This window comes from Drosophila novamexicana, unplaced genomic scaffold (assembly GCF_003285875.2).
Source record: "Drosophila novamexicana strain 15010-1031.04,08,12 unplaced genomic scaffold, DnovRS2.1 tig00000387-arrow-pilon, whole genome shotgun sequence".
NCBI classification, from domain to species: Eukaryota; Metazoa; Arthropoda; class Insecta; order Diptera; family Drosophilidae; genus Drosophila; species Drosophila novamexicana.
In genome coordinates, this window is record NW_020824800.1 from 2,047,684 (window position 1) to 2,063,682 (window position 15,999).

Sequence of the window (15,999 nt, forward strand, 5' to 3'; positions counted from 1 at the left end):
TGCACAATTAAATTAAAGTGAGAAAATAGTGTCAAATGTCTTCTGTTTGGAAGCAACAGTAGCAAAAGTTGCGGTACATAATGGCAATAGAAAAGACGATAATAATTACTATAGAAGCAACAACAATTAGAAAACTAGCAAATACATCAACAACGACGACAAAAAAAAAATAAAAACAAAATTGGAAAGTTTTAGTTGCTGAAATGCATAATTCATTTGGCTTGCTTGACGTACAGCCAACACATTGAAAATAGACGAAACGCTTGTAAAAGGCTGCCCTAAGAATGAATTCGCGACCAAGCCAAGCTCAGTTTTGACAGCAACTGAAGAGCAGCGAGTGAGTGTTAACAGAGCAGAGAAGCGTAAGTAATCGATGTATGTATGTATATATGTATGTAGGTATGTAGGATGACAAAACAACAAATGAAGCGCATTGAGCAAAACTTTTACTCTGGCCTCGCTCTTGCTGAGGTTATTGACACCGTAGCGCATGCAACACATACGTAATATATACATATACATACATATATGTTTATATGCAGACATACATATGTATGTATGTATGTAGCTTCTGGTAGCTTCTACTCGCTTACGAGCAGCAAGAAGAAAAATTAATTAAACAATTGGCGTAACACTTTCTCTTGAGCAATAAAATCAAAACGGAATATCTCTTTAGTGTGTTGCTTTAATGAGCATCGGGCGTAAGTGAACGTTCTATTCCGTAGCCTCTTGCAACCTCACAAGCTGATTTTCACCAGTTGGAGAGCTCAAATGTAGAACAGCCCTCAAAGCTAGCCAATACATACATACACACATACATACATTTGTTATGTTAGCTACATACACATACACTGTCATTTTGCTTGCACACAAACGAAAGCTTGAGGCGACGCAGCATGTTTGAGTCGCAACCTGCATGAAAGCCATGGCCAAAGCCGGCCACTAGGTAAAGCGGGAGTAATTCAAACGCAACCGGTTTCTTGTGCTCTCGATTTGAAATTCGGTTTTTGTTTTAAACAGCGCAAACGGACAGCGGTGAGTAATGACATGCTTGAGGTTTATTACGTTCTTTAGCTGATCTTGCCGCAACAGAAGTTTCTTTGTGAGAAAATGTGCGCGCGCGTGTGTGTGTGTGTGAGAGTTAGTGAGTACGCCGTTGCGGCCGCTGCCACGAAAGGCAAATACTCAAATCCGTTATTTGACCCAATTCTAAACTGGAATCGAAAGACGAAAAACTACAAGCCCGAAAAAGTTGCACCGACGGAACGTAAAAATGTTAAGAGAGCCGCGCTGCCACACATATGTATGTGTGTGTATGTGTGTGTGCACACTTACATATGCACATTCTTTGTATAAGTTGGTATTTGGCTTTGTGTTGTTGGAGAGCTGCTGTCATGTGTGTGTGCGTTCGTGTGTCTTGCGTGAAAGTTTCGTAATTACATGATATCTGTGTTCGTTAATCGTGTTGTGGCGGCCTACTTTGCCGGAGAAAGTAAGAACGAGCCGAGCCGAGCCAGTTGGGCAGGCGTATTGTAGCATTTCTTTCTTTAACATCATTCTTTTAGTAATTGATTACATAAGGCGAAAAAGCTTGCGCTCTTTGGGTCACAGCGTTAACATTGCGTTGCGTTGCGTCGCTTCGCGTTGCGTTGCCTTGCCTTGCGTTGCGTTGGCGTCTCAAACGAGCGGTCCCATTACGGTTCTTGCTCTCAGCTCTGACACTGGAATAACGGCATTTTGGACTTAAGATGAGTCTATGGTGCTTACCTAATTCTAAAAACTTGTTCTGCATTGTCTCTTGCTGCAGTATGTATGTATGTATGCTTTTTGTACTATTTTCTCCGCTTAGTATTTGGCCTGATTTACTTTGTACACATGTGCACGTACATGAAAGTATGTCGACCTGATCATGGCTTATTTGCTGTCGATTCTATTAAAATTGAATTCCATCATTACATTGTTATCTCTATCTATCTCTATCTCTATCTATAAGATCTTTGATTTCAGAGAAACAAATTTTTAGTGCTTCTTATTTTCTGCAAAATTCACCCATTCTCGGCTACAATTTCATTTTCGATTTCAAGCTTCAAAGAACAGGACTATTATTATCATTATCATTATTATTATTAGTATTATTAATATTCTTCTTATTATTATTAGTATTAGTATTATCATCGTTATTATTATCATTATCATTATCATTATCATTATCATTATCATTATCATTATCATTATCATTATCATTATCATTATCATTATCATTATCATTATCATTATCATTGTCATTGTCATTATCATTATCATTATCATTATCATTATCATTATCATTATCATTATCATTATCATTATCATTATCATTATTATTATTGTTATTATTATTATTATTATTATTATTATTATTATGATTAATTATTATTGCATCACACAGGAACTGGGTTTCACTAATGTTCAATCATTCTATGCTCAAGTATAGAAATATAGGTGTGGATGTCAGGGCTGTCGGATTCTCAGTTAGACAAACTTCTCGTAATCTCTAGAAAGCTGAAAGAGCGGAGACAAGAAGACAAGACAAGGCAAAAGAAGACTAGACTGCATTACCGACATCTGTTACCCAAGTGAAGGTGGCACAAAAAGGAGAAGGAGAGTAGGTCAAAAAAAAACTAAGCACTAAAGAGAGCCGGGATAAAGAGAGTGTTAAACTAAAAAGAACTGTCCGATAATTCGGGAGCAAAAACCGGACAAGAAATCATTGGTCTATTTGTAAAAGTTGAGGAGAATTTGAAAGGAATTTGGTAGAAGAAGGTGCAGGGTATCTCTTAGTCGGTCACTTCCGACTAGACCAGCATCGTTGTCCCTCACTTGGAGGGAAATTCAATTCAATAAGCTACGCTAAAAATGTCCCAGCTCTTAAGTCAGTCAGGACAAGTTCTCCAATATAAATTCTATCCTTTTATTTTAGTTATAATGATATTATATATGTACATTAACATTAGATAGTTTATAAACTACATCATTGAAATGAATTGTTGGTCGTTAATTTGGAACTTAGCAAAATAAGTTATTAGAAATTCTATGACAAATTGCATTACAGAGTATAAAAGAAAGCCGAACTAGAAGTATGTCACGATGTTGTTGTTGTTGTTGTTGTTGTTGATACAGCTATTATTACTCTTACTTCTGAGATTTGCGTCGCTGTCGCGGCGTGCATTGACTTTCCATTCATGTGTGCGTGTGTGTGTGTGTGGGTCGAAAAGCTAACGGAAAGATTGTTTGCTTGTATTTAGCTATAATTTTATTCTAATATTTTGTTTTTTATCTCACCTGAAAAAAAAACAAATTAAATTAAATAATAAATATGCTACACATATGTAAACAGTTGTAGGAGTATGTCAGGATATTTAGGGCTAGAATAAGGATATTTGGCCTAGCTACATATAAATATGTAATTATGTGTGCTAAGTGCAATACACTTGCACATTCAATACACACATACATATGTACATATATATAAATTGAGTATGACGCATTTCTTGCATTCACCCATTAATAACAAAGGCAACAACAATTACAACGAAGCGCAAAAGTTGCTCGATAAAAAGAAAGCAGAAAGCGAAGTCCGCGCGTCCTCCATTTCATTTCATTCATACATGCATACATACATGCATACATGCATATGTTTGCCTCTCGATGCGTAGATGTTTCCACACATGACGAGCGAGTTCTGCATGACGCAAGAGAGCCTCTATTATCATTATACTGTTTCGCTCTCTCACTCTCTTTGTTTTCTCTCACTGCCTCCTTTACTGCCCTCACGCATGAGCTTTTGGATTTTGCAATCGATCATTGAACTTTGCTTGCGAAAACTAGAGCAAGACCCAAATTTCTTCTTCAAAGCTTTCGAGTCTTTGACAGCCAATGCGCTGCTGCGTATTTAAGTCTACACACGTACACACATACATATCTTTCTATGTATATGTGCATACATATGTAATTGTATGCACAGAAGCTTTTTATATTGTGTTATCGGCTTCCCTCTCTTTTGCTCTTACTCTCTGATTGCTGTAACGCTTTCTTTCTTGTTTGCTGCGATTGCCATTGTCGCTTATATCAAATGATTTCTGCCGTTCTCTTGTCGTGTGATAAAATGAAACCAAACCGATTTTGGAGGTGCCTGATAAGCGCGCATAGTAAACATATTTGAAAGTATGAAATGTAAATAGCACAAAGAACAAGTGCATACATACATATACGTACATAATACAGACATACATAAATTGTGTCACAACATATTCAAACATACACATAGAGATGTACGTATGTATGTTAATATATTTGTGTAAAAATATTAGTTAACTTAAGTTTTAGGGTGGGGGGGATGGAATTTATTGTCTGTCTAGAACAGTCGAACGGAGTACCAACACCCCCTCGCCCATGGGCAGCGATCGTATGAACTTCGCGTGAAACTTTTAACCCAAACTGTTTAGTTCAGATTTCTGGTTCATTTTGGCAAAATGACGGCGACAGAAGATAAGAGAGAGCGTCAGCAAGTGTGTGTGTTTGTTTGTGTGTGAGTGAGTAGCTGGCTGCGTGTGCGTCTGCGGCAAGTTCATTCACATTTGCACTCATTACGCGGCCAAAGCCAAAACCAACGTCGACGCCGACGCTGACGTCGACATCGACGCAGCTGCTCTTGAAATTGAAACTTTTGTGGCCAGACGAAAGCTACAAGCAGCGCCTCTCTCAATTCGCCCTCTGCAGCGACCCATATTAAGGCTAATGCCCATGCACATGCATTGATATTTGTTTTCACAAAATTCTTTAGGCTTGCAGGTGACAAAATGATTTCGTGGCTTAATAACAACAATTATCGCACGCCATTAGCAACGTTTTGTATGTCATGCAATAGGCGCAGCGAGTAACTGTAACTCTGCTGAATGCATAATCCGAATAGCGAATAATCACAGTGTCCATCTGGACTCCTACGACCCACCCTTTGTTCTGCAACGTGCCAACAACGTACCAGGTAAATTGCGAAATGTTTTCATTTTGCGCTCCTAACGTGTACGCCCCGCTTGCCGCCTTTTAACGCCATCACCTGTTCAGTAGGCCAGTCGGAAATCGCTTCGAACATGCTGTCACGTTTGCCGTTTGGCCGATTCACGTTTTTTCAACAGTACAGCTGCCTTCGCAACGTGTCGCGTCGCAAACAGGTTGGAACATGTCGCATGTGTCGATGATTCGGGGACAGCGTAACGCTGCTCTAAAGGATAGACCAGCAGCAGGACTATGGATGGGGCGAAGTTGTTGATTTGATTTTTCACGTTGTAAAGCCAGCTCCCACACACAATTCTTTAGAAAATACACGTGTGCTCTTTGGTAAGAGCCCGCCTTTTGGTATTATTAGTAATCATTTTTTATTTTTTGTATTACGTATTAAATATTAACAAATAATGGAATCAAGCAAAAGTGCATCAGAAATCGGACAAGGGTAGAAATTGCATTTTTGTCAATACATGCATTTATTTTGCATTTACAACAACTCAGAATATTACATAATTCCCCGCTCGCTGAGTGACACAACAGAGAACACGAGTATATAAAAAAAAAAAACAAATGACTCATAAATGTTAATTAGTATTTGTGAGTTGAACAGGAGAAATCAAAGTCATAGAACAATGAAATGAATATGAATATGAGTATGAGTATGACTATGAATATGAATATGAATATGAATATGAATATGAATATGAATATGAGTATGAGTATGACTATGACTATAAATATGAATATGAATATGAATATGACTATGAATATGAATATGAATGTGAATATGAATATGAATATGAATATGAATATGAGTATGAATATGAATACGAATATGAGTATGAATATGAATATGAATATGAATATGAATATGAATATGAATATGAATATGAATATGAATATGAATATGAATATGAATATGAATATGAATATGAATATGAATATGAATATGAATATGAATATGAGTATGAATATGAATATGAATAAAAATAAGAATATAAATATGAATATGAATATGAATATGAATATTAGTATGAATATTGCATGAATATGGATATGAATAAGAATAAGAATACAAATAAAAATAAGAATATAAAGAATATGAATATGAATATGAATATAAATTCGAATAAGAAATAAGAATAAGAATTGTAACAATTGGAAATCATGCGCACAAAGTTGGCGACTCGCACATTTCCATCGCGGACTCAAAGTCGCGAACACGTGAGCCACTGTCGCGGGAGCGTTGCACTGTCGACTGCACATTTCGCGACACGTGATCAGCGCCAGCGCCCGGCAAGTATCAAGTATAAATAGCCCGTCGTCAGCCTTAGGAGGCGTGGTGGCAGCGCTGCGTCAAGGCGAAAGAGGGGCGCAAAGCGTGCCGGGGGGCTGGCTAAGCTGTGTAGCTGGCGACAGCTTATATTACGTTTGCTGCTGCTGCTGCTGCTGCTGCTGCTCTGACGACTTCGACGCCAATGACGACGGCTCTGTTTCGTAACAGTCCGGCGTATTTGCACTAACATTATCTCACTCTAATATGTGCATACATAAGCACATGTACAGATGTATGTGTGTATGCACATATGTACTAAGCCATGCACCTGCGCTATAACCTAAAAGCAAATTTTCATACCTATTCGCATTTACATTCATTATATCATTCTGTACGCAATTAACTGCAAGCATTCTATCTTTGCATTTGAATATTGCTTAAATATACAGATTTTATAATGCTGCATCCTGAACGGAAGCGGTTCGGATCACGTGTACCTGTCGCTAGAGCCGGAGCTCGAGTCGGGTTCATATTCATATTCATATTCATAAACATATTCATAATCAGATTCATATTCATATTTATATTTATATTCATATTCAGATTCATATTCATATTCATATTCATATTCATATTCAAATTCGCATTCATATTCACATTCATATTCGTATTCATATTCATATTCATATTCACATTCATATTCATAGTCATAGTCATATTCATATTCATAATCATATTCTTACTCATACTCATACTCATACTCATACTCATACTCATATTCATATTAATATTCATATTCATATTCATACTCATACTCATACTCATACTCATACTCATACTCATTCATATACTCTTACTCATACTCAAACCCATACTCATACTCATACTCATATCCATATTCATATTCATATTCATTGCCCGGCTTTGATAATTTTGTAATAAAGCGTATTATTTCGTATCAATTCCCGAATAATAGATTGTTTATAATTACGCAAGTAACTGTCAATGTCAAAAAAAAAGATTATATATGTAATATAATACATGGATGAAAATGCCATGTATATGGAATCCGAAGAACTGATTAAATGATTTATCAATGCGAGTTTTACAATAAAAAAAAAATTACAAATTTAGCTCTGGCTTGCATTATTATCGCTTATGTAACTGTAGACTTATATGGGAATTGTTAATTAGTTATTATTATAAAAAATGTTGTTGCAATTGTTTTGCGCACAATCTATATTCTTTACATATTTACATACATTGTAATTGAAATATAATGCAAATGTACAAAAGGGAACATTTAATTGGATTTTCTTCATCAGGCTTATTTTCTTATTGGAAACGCAAGCCCATTTTAATAAGAAAGGGGCGCCAGGATTTGTTATATAAAGTCTTAGGTTTAAATTCTATATAAAAGATCTAATCGAAAGTTGATTTGAGAAAGGTGTTAATTGTGTCAAATTCAGGCTCAAATTCATTGCCAAGGATCCTTAAAAAAGTTCATTTCAGAATGGTTTCTGCTTTAAAATTTTAATGAATCAGAGATCTGGATCATGGCTAGAAAAAAAATCGAACGAAAAAAGAGGCTTTGCATTTTGTTTCCAAGATAACTTCATCAAACTTAGAATCATTCATCAAACTCCGAATCATTCATCAAACTCAGCATCATTGTATTAGGTTATGCAAATGATTATGGATAGGTAAAGATACAGGACCTATTTTATTGAATAGCCTTATAGACAGATACTGTATCTACGATTGTTTCACTTCACCGTTAATCACTGTTTAGCGGTAACTGTTAAATTATTAAAGATGTAAGCACTTAAATTAGTTAAAGCATCCTTAGATAGGCACCCTTCCAGACGACCTTCCAGCCAGGTTTATCCGTGGGCGTTCTGTGCAAGACGCTTGCGTCACCACAAAACATTTTGCACATGAAAACACATGTGTAAATACAAAAAAAAACAAGAATACACATACATGTGCATATGTGTATGTGGATGTGGATTGAATGCGGTGTGCCCAGTTGAATGCAACGCAATATCCTAATAAAACACCTTCCGCCCTTATCACTGCCATTGTCACTTACCTCACCGCTGATAGCCCACAGACGCAGTCACGTTCTAGTTTTCAAATGTACAGCTCAAAATGATTTCTGATTGCCGCTGATTACTCAACCATGGAATGTACATACATACGTACGTATGGCAATGTGATCGGTTGCAACTGGCAGCGCGCAACAGGCAGGCAGGTAGGCGGCGTTCATAAGAGTATAATCAGATTGCGAACCGTTAAATTTCACTTTTACCAATGGCGCACAGTTCTGGTTGTTAGCTTCGAACATGTTGGCATATGTTCGATGTTCGAAGGCAGTCGCGTGTCGCTACTGCGTGCAGCGGCAACGTGACCAGGCTCCGATTGGACTGCGGCTGTTGAGTGAAATGCTTTTACAAATTCAATTGCGATTCAGCATTCGTTCGAAGCGGTTGTGGATGCGCTTGCGAGCCGCGTTATATATTTTGTGAATGGAGTGCAATCTAATTCCAGACAGTAAAATCTAAACAACCGTTACAAGTGTTTGGGACATGCAAAAATTTTAAAAATATCAATAAATAAAAAAATAAACGAGAATTTATCTACAATTCAAGTGCATGCACATATAAAAACTTATTCTGAAATTACTAATAAACATTCAAGTGCACATGCATCAGCGTGTTTGTCTTCGATCGAATTGCAAATCTGAATGTTAATGCTAATGTTAAATCAACAGTGCAACTACATGAACAATGCTTGGATAATTATATGTGATCGGGCACTTAAAACATTATGTCGATAGAAACCCCGTCGTTGGAGCGTAAAGTGAACTTTTTTCAAGAGACTGCAACAACTAAAAGTTTGTTTATATTTAAAAACAACAACAACAACATTAACAACATCATCGTCCAGAACAAAAACTTTACCAATAAACTGTACAGCAAGACAACAAATAATAATAACAAAAGCAACAGCAACAGCTTCAACAGTCTACATACGCAGTGCACTACTGTATCAGCAACAAATATTAAAGCTAGATGTAAGTGCAACAATAACAACATTCAGAATTTCTGATTGTTAATTTAAAACGCAAAACAAAACCCATGAAAAGTAGAATGACACAGAGAGAAAGAGAGAGTGAGAGAGCGCGCAGCAGCAGCGCGCTTAGTCATGTTGTTTTTGTGAATTTCGACACAGGCAGCGGCAGCAGCAGCGGCAGCAACAGCGGCAGCGGCGCAGCGATTGCAGCGAACTGTTGTCGTCGTCTGTTGCTTTTATTTGTACCAATGTGGCGGCTGCTGCTGTCGGCGTAGGAGTCGTAGGGGTTGCCGGCGGCTACGACGTTGGCAGCGTCTGGCTGCTGACGTGAGTAGCCAGTTTATAGAAACGATTATGAATGTATGTGTGCGTGTGTGTGTGTGTGTGTGTGTGCGCGCGTGTGTATGTGTGTGTGTGTTGTAGCACGTTGAACTGCAAATGCCAATTTGATGGTCACGGTGAGGGTGAGGTGACAACAACAACAACAAAAACAGAATACCGACCAATCCGTGTGATTTCTTGTTTACGTTGCCATTTTCGTTTGCATGTATGTGTGTGTGTGTGTGTGTGTCGATGTGCATGCGAGTGAGTGTATACGTGTACTTGTTGTTGTGTGTTCTTTGTGCTGGTGCTGTCGTCTAATTCACTGATTCTTGCATCATTTGCCGTAATCATTGTGTAAATGGCTGGCCGCCTTAAAAATGAAAGCTCGTGTGCATACGGTACACGTATCTACATACATACATACACAATACGTGTATGTATGTATGTATGTTTATTCATGCAATTGTATGCATGTACAAAATTATAATATGTATGCATGTGTGTATGTGAGGAAAAGACAAGGCCAAGGACCAGATAAACAGTGACTGAGCAGGCGTATGTATGTGTGTATGTATGTATATACGTTTGTTGGTATTGTATGCAAAATACACCCACATACATGCATACAAATATGTAGTGTATGTTGTAAATGTTTGTTTGGCCAAACAAGCTCATATTAAAATGTGTTCACAATAAATAATTCATACAATTAAATATATATTTTATATATAAAAATAACTTTATATATATATATATATAGTTAACTAATATTATATGTATATATAATTAACTTAATTATATTAAAGCTGATCTTGAATTTCCTTTACAGTTAGACATACAGGGCAGAAGCTTCAGCTTCAGCTGCTGCAGCAAGAAGAACAAGAGCGCCTGAGAGACAGCGTAAGCAGCCAATTAGCGCAGCTGCTACCGCTTAAGCAGGAGCAGGAGCAGGAACTGCGGGTGGTCACGACGCCGACCGCAATGCCCGAGGTGCTCGCCGGGACACCCACACAATCGCAGAACAAAGCATCTGCTGTCGCGGCATCCGTATCCGTATCCATGATGAGCAGTGTGCGCTTGGCAACCATTTCACCCAGTCTGTCAATGAACGGCAGCTCCAACGAAGCCACAAATTGTAAGTAGATTCGGTATAATGAACTCTTGCGACTGATTATGATTTGATTTATCTATGCTGCAGTGCATCCCCTGTCCATGTACGGCGGCTCAATAAGCCCACAGTCAAACGATAGCGGCATGTCGGACGGCCACTCGCACAGCCTGAGCAAGTTCGTGCCGGGCAACGGCTATGCGGACAGCCATGGCCACAGTTTGATGAGTAAGTCGTCCGGACAGAGCAGCGCCGTGGGTGAGGCACAGTCCACACTGACGGCCGCCCAAAAGGAGCTCTTCTCGCAGCGCAAGCAGCGCGAGTTTACGCCCGATAACAAGAAGGATGAGAGCTACTGGGACCGGCGGCGACGCAACAATGAGGCGGCCAAACGGAGTCGCGAGAAGCGGCGCTACAACGACATGGTCCTGGAGCAGCGTGTTATTGAGCTAACCAAAGAGAATCATGTGCTGAAGGCGCAGCTGGACGCTATTCGCGATAAGTTTAATATTTCGGGCGAGAATCTGGTGAGCGTGGAGAAAATTCTCGCCTCTTTGCCCACCAGCGAGCAGGTGCTCAGCAATACGAAGCGCGCCAAGATGAGCAGCAGCAGCAACTCTTGCTCCTCGTCATCGTCGGGCTCCTCGCCGGCCGGTGCCGGCTGCAGCTCACCGACCGCGCACACACACAGCGGCTACATCAGCTCCAATGCACCCTTGCTCTCGCCGATCGTGTACGGACCGAGCGGCAATGTTAATTCCGCCAGCGAGTCATTGACATCATCGTCATCGTCCAACAAGAATGGTCAGCATCATCTGGGGCAGCATGGACCACCACCACCGCCGCCGCCGCCCCATCCCCAAACCCATCCGCATCCGCATTCACATCCGTACCACCAGCTGCAACAGCCAGCCCATCATCAGCAAGTGCAGGACGCTGCTCCCGCCTCAGCAATGGATGGACACAATCGGCCGCCAAGCAACGCCATCGCCAATCTGCATGTGCTGCAACAAGCGCTGCACCGCAACGTGAGACCCCAGGATCTGGACAGCCTGCGCAAAGTTGTGGCTGTTGGAGCGCTCTACAATGCGGCGACAGTAGGCGCGGCGTCGCCAGCCGGCGCAACGATATATACACCTGCACCAGTGAATGCAAATGCCAGCGCAAGTTCACCCACAGCCGGATATGTTGCCATCAGCAAGGATCAACTGGAAGCTAGCTACGTGGAGGGTGCCGTCAGCAGCAGTGCGGTGGATACAGTGAGCAGCACCTGCTCCGCGGTCGTCAGCTCGGCTGCGGCCAGCGTGCTGAATCTATCGAGACGTGCCTGTTCACCCAGCTACGATCACATGTTGTCCTCGACCACATGCCTGACGTCCCATCGCTCGTCGGCGTCTTCGTGCGCCTCGTCGTCGGGCGCCGTTTCCGGCGACGATGAGCAGGAGCATGATGTCGCCGATGTGACTGCTCGCTCGCAGGATTCGCATGCGCTGGCCTGCATGCAGCGCAGCAGTCCAGCACATGGCAGCGAAGCCAACAACTGTCTGCCATTGAAGCTGCGCCACAAGTCGCATCTGGGCGATAAGGATGCGGCCGCAACGGCGCTGCTATCGCTGCAGCACATCAAGCAGGAGCCCAACTGCAATCGCTCCTCGCCGCCCGCATGGAACGACGGCGGCGACAATTCGAGCGACGAGCGCGACTCGGGCATTTCGATTGCCAGCGCCGAATGGACGGCACAGTTTCAGCGCAAGCTGCTGGCGCCCAAAGATGCCGTCGTATCGGTTGCAGTTGTCGCCAACGTGGATCGCGATCAAATGCTCAAAAGCCAGTTGGAGCGACTCGAGTCGGAGGTGGCCAGCATCAAGAGCATGATGATCCTTGCCGATTAGATTGACAGGCGAACGGGGAGAGAGAGCGAAGAGACAGACAAAACATGTAAAGAAGGCGAAGAATTTGTTGTTGATATAAGTATATGTTGATTTGACTTATTCGAGTATGCCGCCAATGTTGCTATGGCCGGATGTATGAGGCGTGCTCTGAGCAAGCAGATACTGACTGCTGTTCCCTAAATGTGCATACCCAGCCCATGTCCAAGGGCAGCCGAGGGAAGGCCTCTGTGCTCTCAGATTTGTTGCCATTTGGCATTTCTGTGTAGAGTTTCGATAAACATGTTCAACAAATATTGATATGCGATTAACTACTTATATAGATCTCGTTTAATTAGGAGCGCCGCCCTTCAAAATCAATTAGCTGGTTTTCTTTTTAGTTTCCTTTGATTGTCATAATACATGGTATGTCATGTGTGTACATCAATGAACACTTTTTGGGCCATTGTTGTCTAAAAACAAAAAGAAAAGAAAAACTATATACTATGCTTTAATCGATTACTCATTGTTGTTCTCTAAATGTATATTTATATATAATTTAATCAAAACAATCCTAAGTATTTACTGTTGTACATTGCACATAAGTAATAATAAGTTATAATATTGTATGTTTTTCATCTCGATCAATTTCCATTTTCATCAGCTGTGTAAAAAGATTCATCAATTATCATTGTACATAAGCGCATTGCAATATACGTAGGCAGTTAGTAAGATAGTCAGATAGTCAGATAGTAAGATAGAAGCATTAAGTTGATTGCAAAAGCAAAGCTTATTTATTATTATCATATCACAAAGCAAATACTATAAACAATTAGTTAAGTTAAGTAATCGAACCATTAACAATTTCTACCAGGCGTCCAATAGTAGAAGTTTTCAAAATAAGCGCATAACTTGTTAGTTATCAAATGGCATACATTTTAAACAATATACCACATACAATACCTGCATATATCGATGTTTAAACTATTTTGGAATTTATAGTGTATGCCCGGATTCGGATTTATAAAATTGAATCCCAGATGAAGCATGCCAAGGCCGTGTTTGCATTGCATTCTTTTGTATGTTTTGCTTGACATTAACATTTGCCGAGGGCAACATTTAGTTAATATATATATAAGTTCTATTACCGATAATCTATATCCTAATAATTATTTATACCAACTCGTTTGTAAACATATATATATGTTATATATCTATTTGATTGTCACACCTTGTGACATTCCATAAATATATATATATATATATATATATATATATATATATATAAAACATGCATTGCGACTACACGTATTCAATATTGAACTATGAAAATAAAACAATTTATATTGATAAAATATAGAATCACATATTATTACTCTTAAGTATGTTGAGTAAAAACAAGAACTAAAATCTTGCTTAGCTGCAAAAAGATTGTTTATTTGTACGCTAAAAAAAAAAAGAGAAAATGCCTTTATATAAAAGTAAAATATCTATAAAATATATATATAATATATAATTTGCATCGAGCTAATTAGTTTTTAGTTTAACACTAACCAAACAACATTTCTGCCTGTGCGGTCACATGCAAAGCAAAGAAAGAGAGAGAGAGAGCACTGAGAGAGAGCACAAATCATATGAAAGAGAGTAAAGCCAGTTGCCTGCAGTGCAAGCGCATAAGAAGACATCATATGTATATCTTACTCGCTCGCTCGCGACCAGTTGGACCTGATGTCTGCAAACATTTTCTGCCCACTTTTGTTGCTCGGCATGTCCAGTCAATATGTTGTTTGGTTAGTGCTGTAAAGATCTGTAAAGCAACGTGACGTACTTACCTTTGATATAGATGTAAAAGAATGTTTTGTCAAATTTAGAAATTATGCTAGTCAAAACGTGTTCAACTCAATTGACTTTGTTTATCCTCCTGGCAAACTTTAGCGTGCAGACAAAATTAGCAATGGGCAAATCGATCGTGTCGCTCAACCCGGAGAGTTTTGAAAGCGCCTCGAAAAGTCGCACTTTTTTCGTTGAGTTTTACGTGCCAGGATGTCCGAGCTGTTCCCGTTTGTACGTGCTGTTAACTAACTTGCTGGCCATCATCGAGAATAGCTCCACTAGTAATAATAATAATATCACAATTGCCGCCATGGACTGTGGAAAACATGAAAAGTTTTGTAGCGCAAAAAATATAAGCAGCTATCCAAGTTTAGCGCTATTCGAAAAGGGCGGCACGCGATACAAACTGTTCAACGGATCCGCCGAGCTCTACACATTGATCAAGTTCTTGAGCCTGCAAAATATATACAATTATCCGGCGGTTCGCGAACGCAGAGCCGATACGAGCTGCACGCCCGGCCGTGTGCTCAAACTGAAGTCGGATACGTTCCGTGCGGCAATTGCCAGCGGGCGATTTTTTATCAAATTTTACTCATCCACGTGCCACTACTGCAAGGAACTGGCGCCCATTTGGACGGAACTGGCCAAAGGATTAACCGAGCAGACCTTATGTATTGCCGAGTACGATTGCGTGTCGGACAGATCCATTTGCAATGAACTGAACATAAAAACTGTGCCGACCATTCTCTGGTTCCAGGACGGTCGACTTGTCCAAAGGTATAAGGGAGCGCGGCACATCGATAGCCTGCGCACCTTTGTCGAGGAGATGCTCAATGGAACCTACAGGTCGGCGGCGGCAACTCTGGCAACAATCACCGTCAATCACAGTCAGACCATAATGTGTACCTCACTTGTCTTTGTTTACATTTACATAACGTAAGACTATTGCCCATAATTTGTCTCTGTCTTCGCTTCTAGAATATCAATATATATATATATAGGGTATCTTTCATGTCATAGCTATCGCAAACTCCTCCCGACCTCCATTATAGGGATCGGTACCCTCGATTGCCATTACAAAATTCAAATTCTACATTTTTGAGCCAAGTTCAACAAAAAATGCATGTTTTTTCTCAAAATCGATGCGTTTTTAAAGAGTTGTTGACAAAAAAACGATTTCCTTGTGAAATCAACTTTCTCTTGGGATTCCCTTTTTTCGCATATTTCGCCCAAATAATATTCGATTTTGGAATTTTATATTCTTTTTGGATTTCAGCATCGATTGGCATTAGGAAATATAAAAATCGAAATTTTGAACCAAATTGACAAACAAAATCAAGGGGTTACATTAGGTTTTCTCAAATTCTGGGTTGGTTCGAAAATCAAAAACTTTTTTGATGATTTCATTCTTGAATATCTCGGGTAAATATCGTGCGATTTGGGAATGCTATGCCTTTTTAAATTCGTACGGA

General features: G+C 39.9%; 2 protein-coding genes across 2 annotated transcripts; both read left to right on the top strand.

Annotated features, from left to right (window-relative positions):
* The first annotated feature begins 8,796 nt into the window (after positions 1-8,796).
* LOC115759903 (homeobox protein 5) lies at positions 8,797-13,924 on the top strand. Its single transcript, XM_030701025.1, has 3 exons — positions 8,797-9,395; positions 10,548-10,853; positions 10,917-13,924. The coding sequence occupies exons 1-3, from the start codon at positions 9,149-9,151 to the stop codon at positions 12,716-12,718; spliced, it is 2,355 nt and encodes a 784-aa protein (XP_030556885.1). The 5' UTR covers positions 8,797-9,148; the 3' UTR covers positions 12,719-13,924.
* A 341-nt stretch (positions 13,925-14,265) lies between these two features.
* LOC115759907 (thioredoxin domain-containing protein 5 homolog) lies at positions 14,266-15,956 on the top strand. The gene has a single exon (XM_030701032.1). The coding sequence runs from the start codon at positions 14,571-14,573 to the stop codon at positions 15,465-15,467; it is 897 nt and encodes a 298-aa protein (XP_030556892.1). The 5' UTR covers positions 14,266-14,570; the 3' UTR covers positions 15,468-15,956.
* Positions 15,957-15,999: the final 43 nt, after the last annotated feature.

Bases quoted from the DNA above. Each gene is read 5' to 3' on its own strand.
- LOC115759903 (XM_030701025.1), top strand. From the start codon at position 9,149: ATGTCGATAGAAACCCCGTCGTTGGAGCGTAAAGTGAACTTTTTTCAA. The intron at 9,396-10,547 runs GTAAGTGCAACA...TTTCCTTTACAG, and splicing joins AACAAATATTAAAGCTAGAT to TTAGACATACAGGGCAGAAG. The intron at 10,854-10,916 runs GTAAGTAGATTC...TCTATGCTGCAG, and splicing joins CTCCAACGAAGCCACAAATT to TGCATCCCCTGTCCATGTAC.
- LOC115759907 (XM_030701032.1), top strand. From the start codon at position 14,571: ATGCTAGTCAAAACGTGTTCAACTCAATTGACTTTGTTTATCCTCCTG.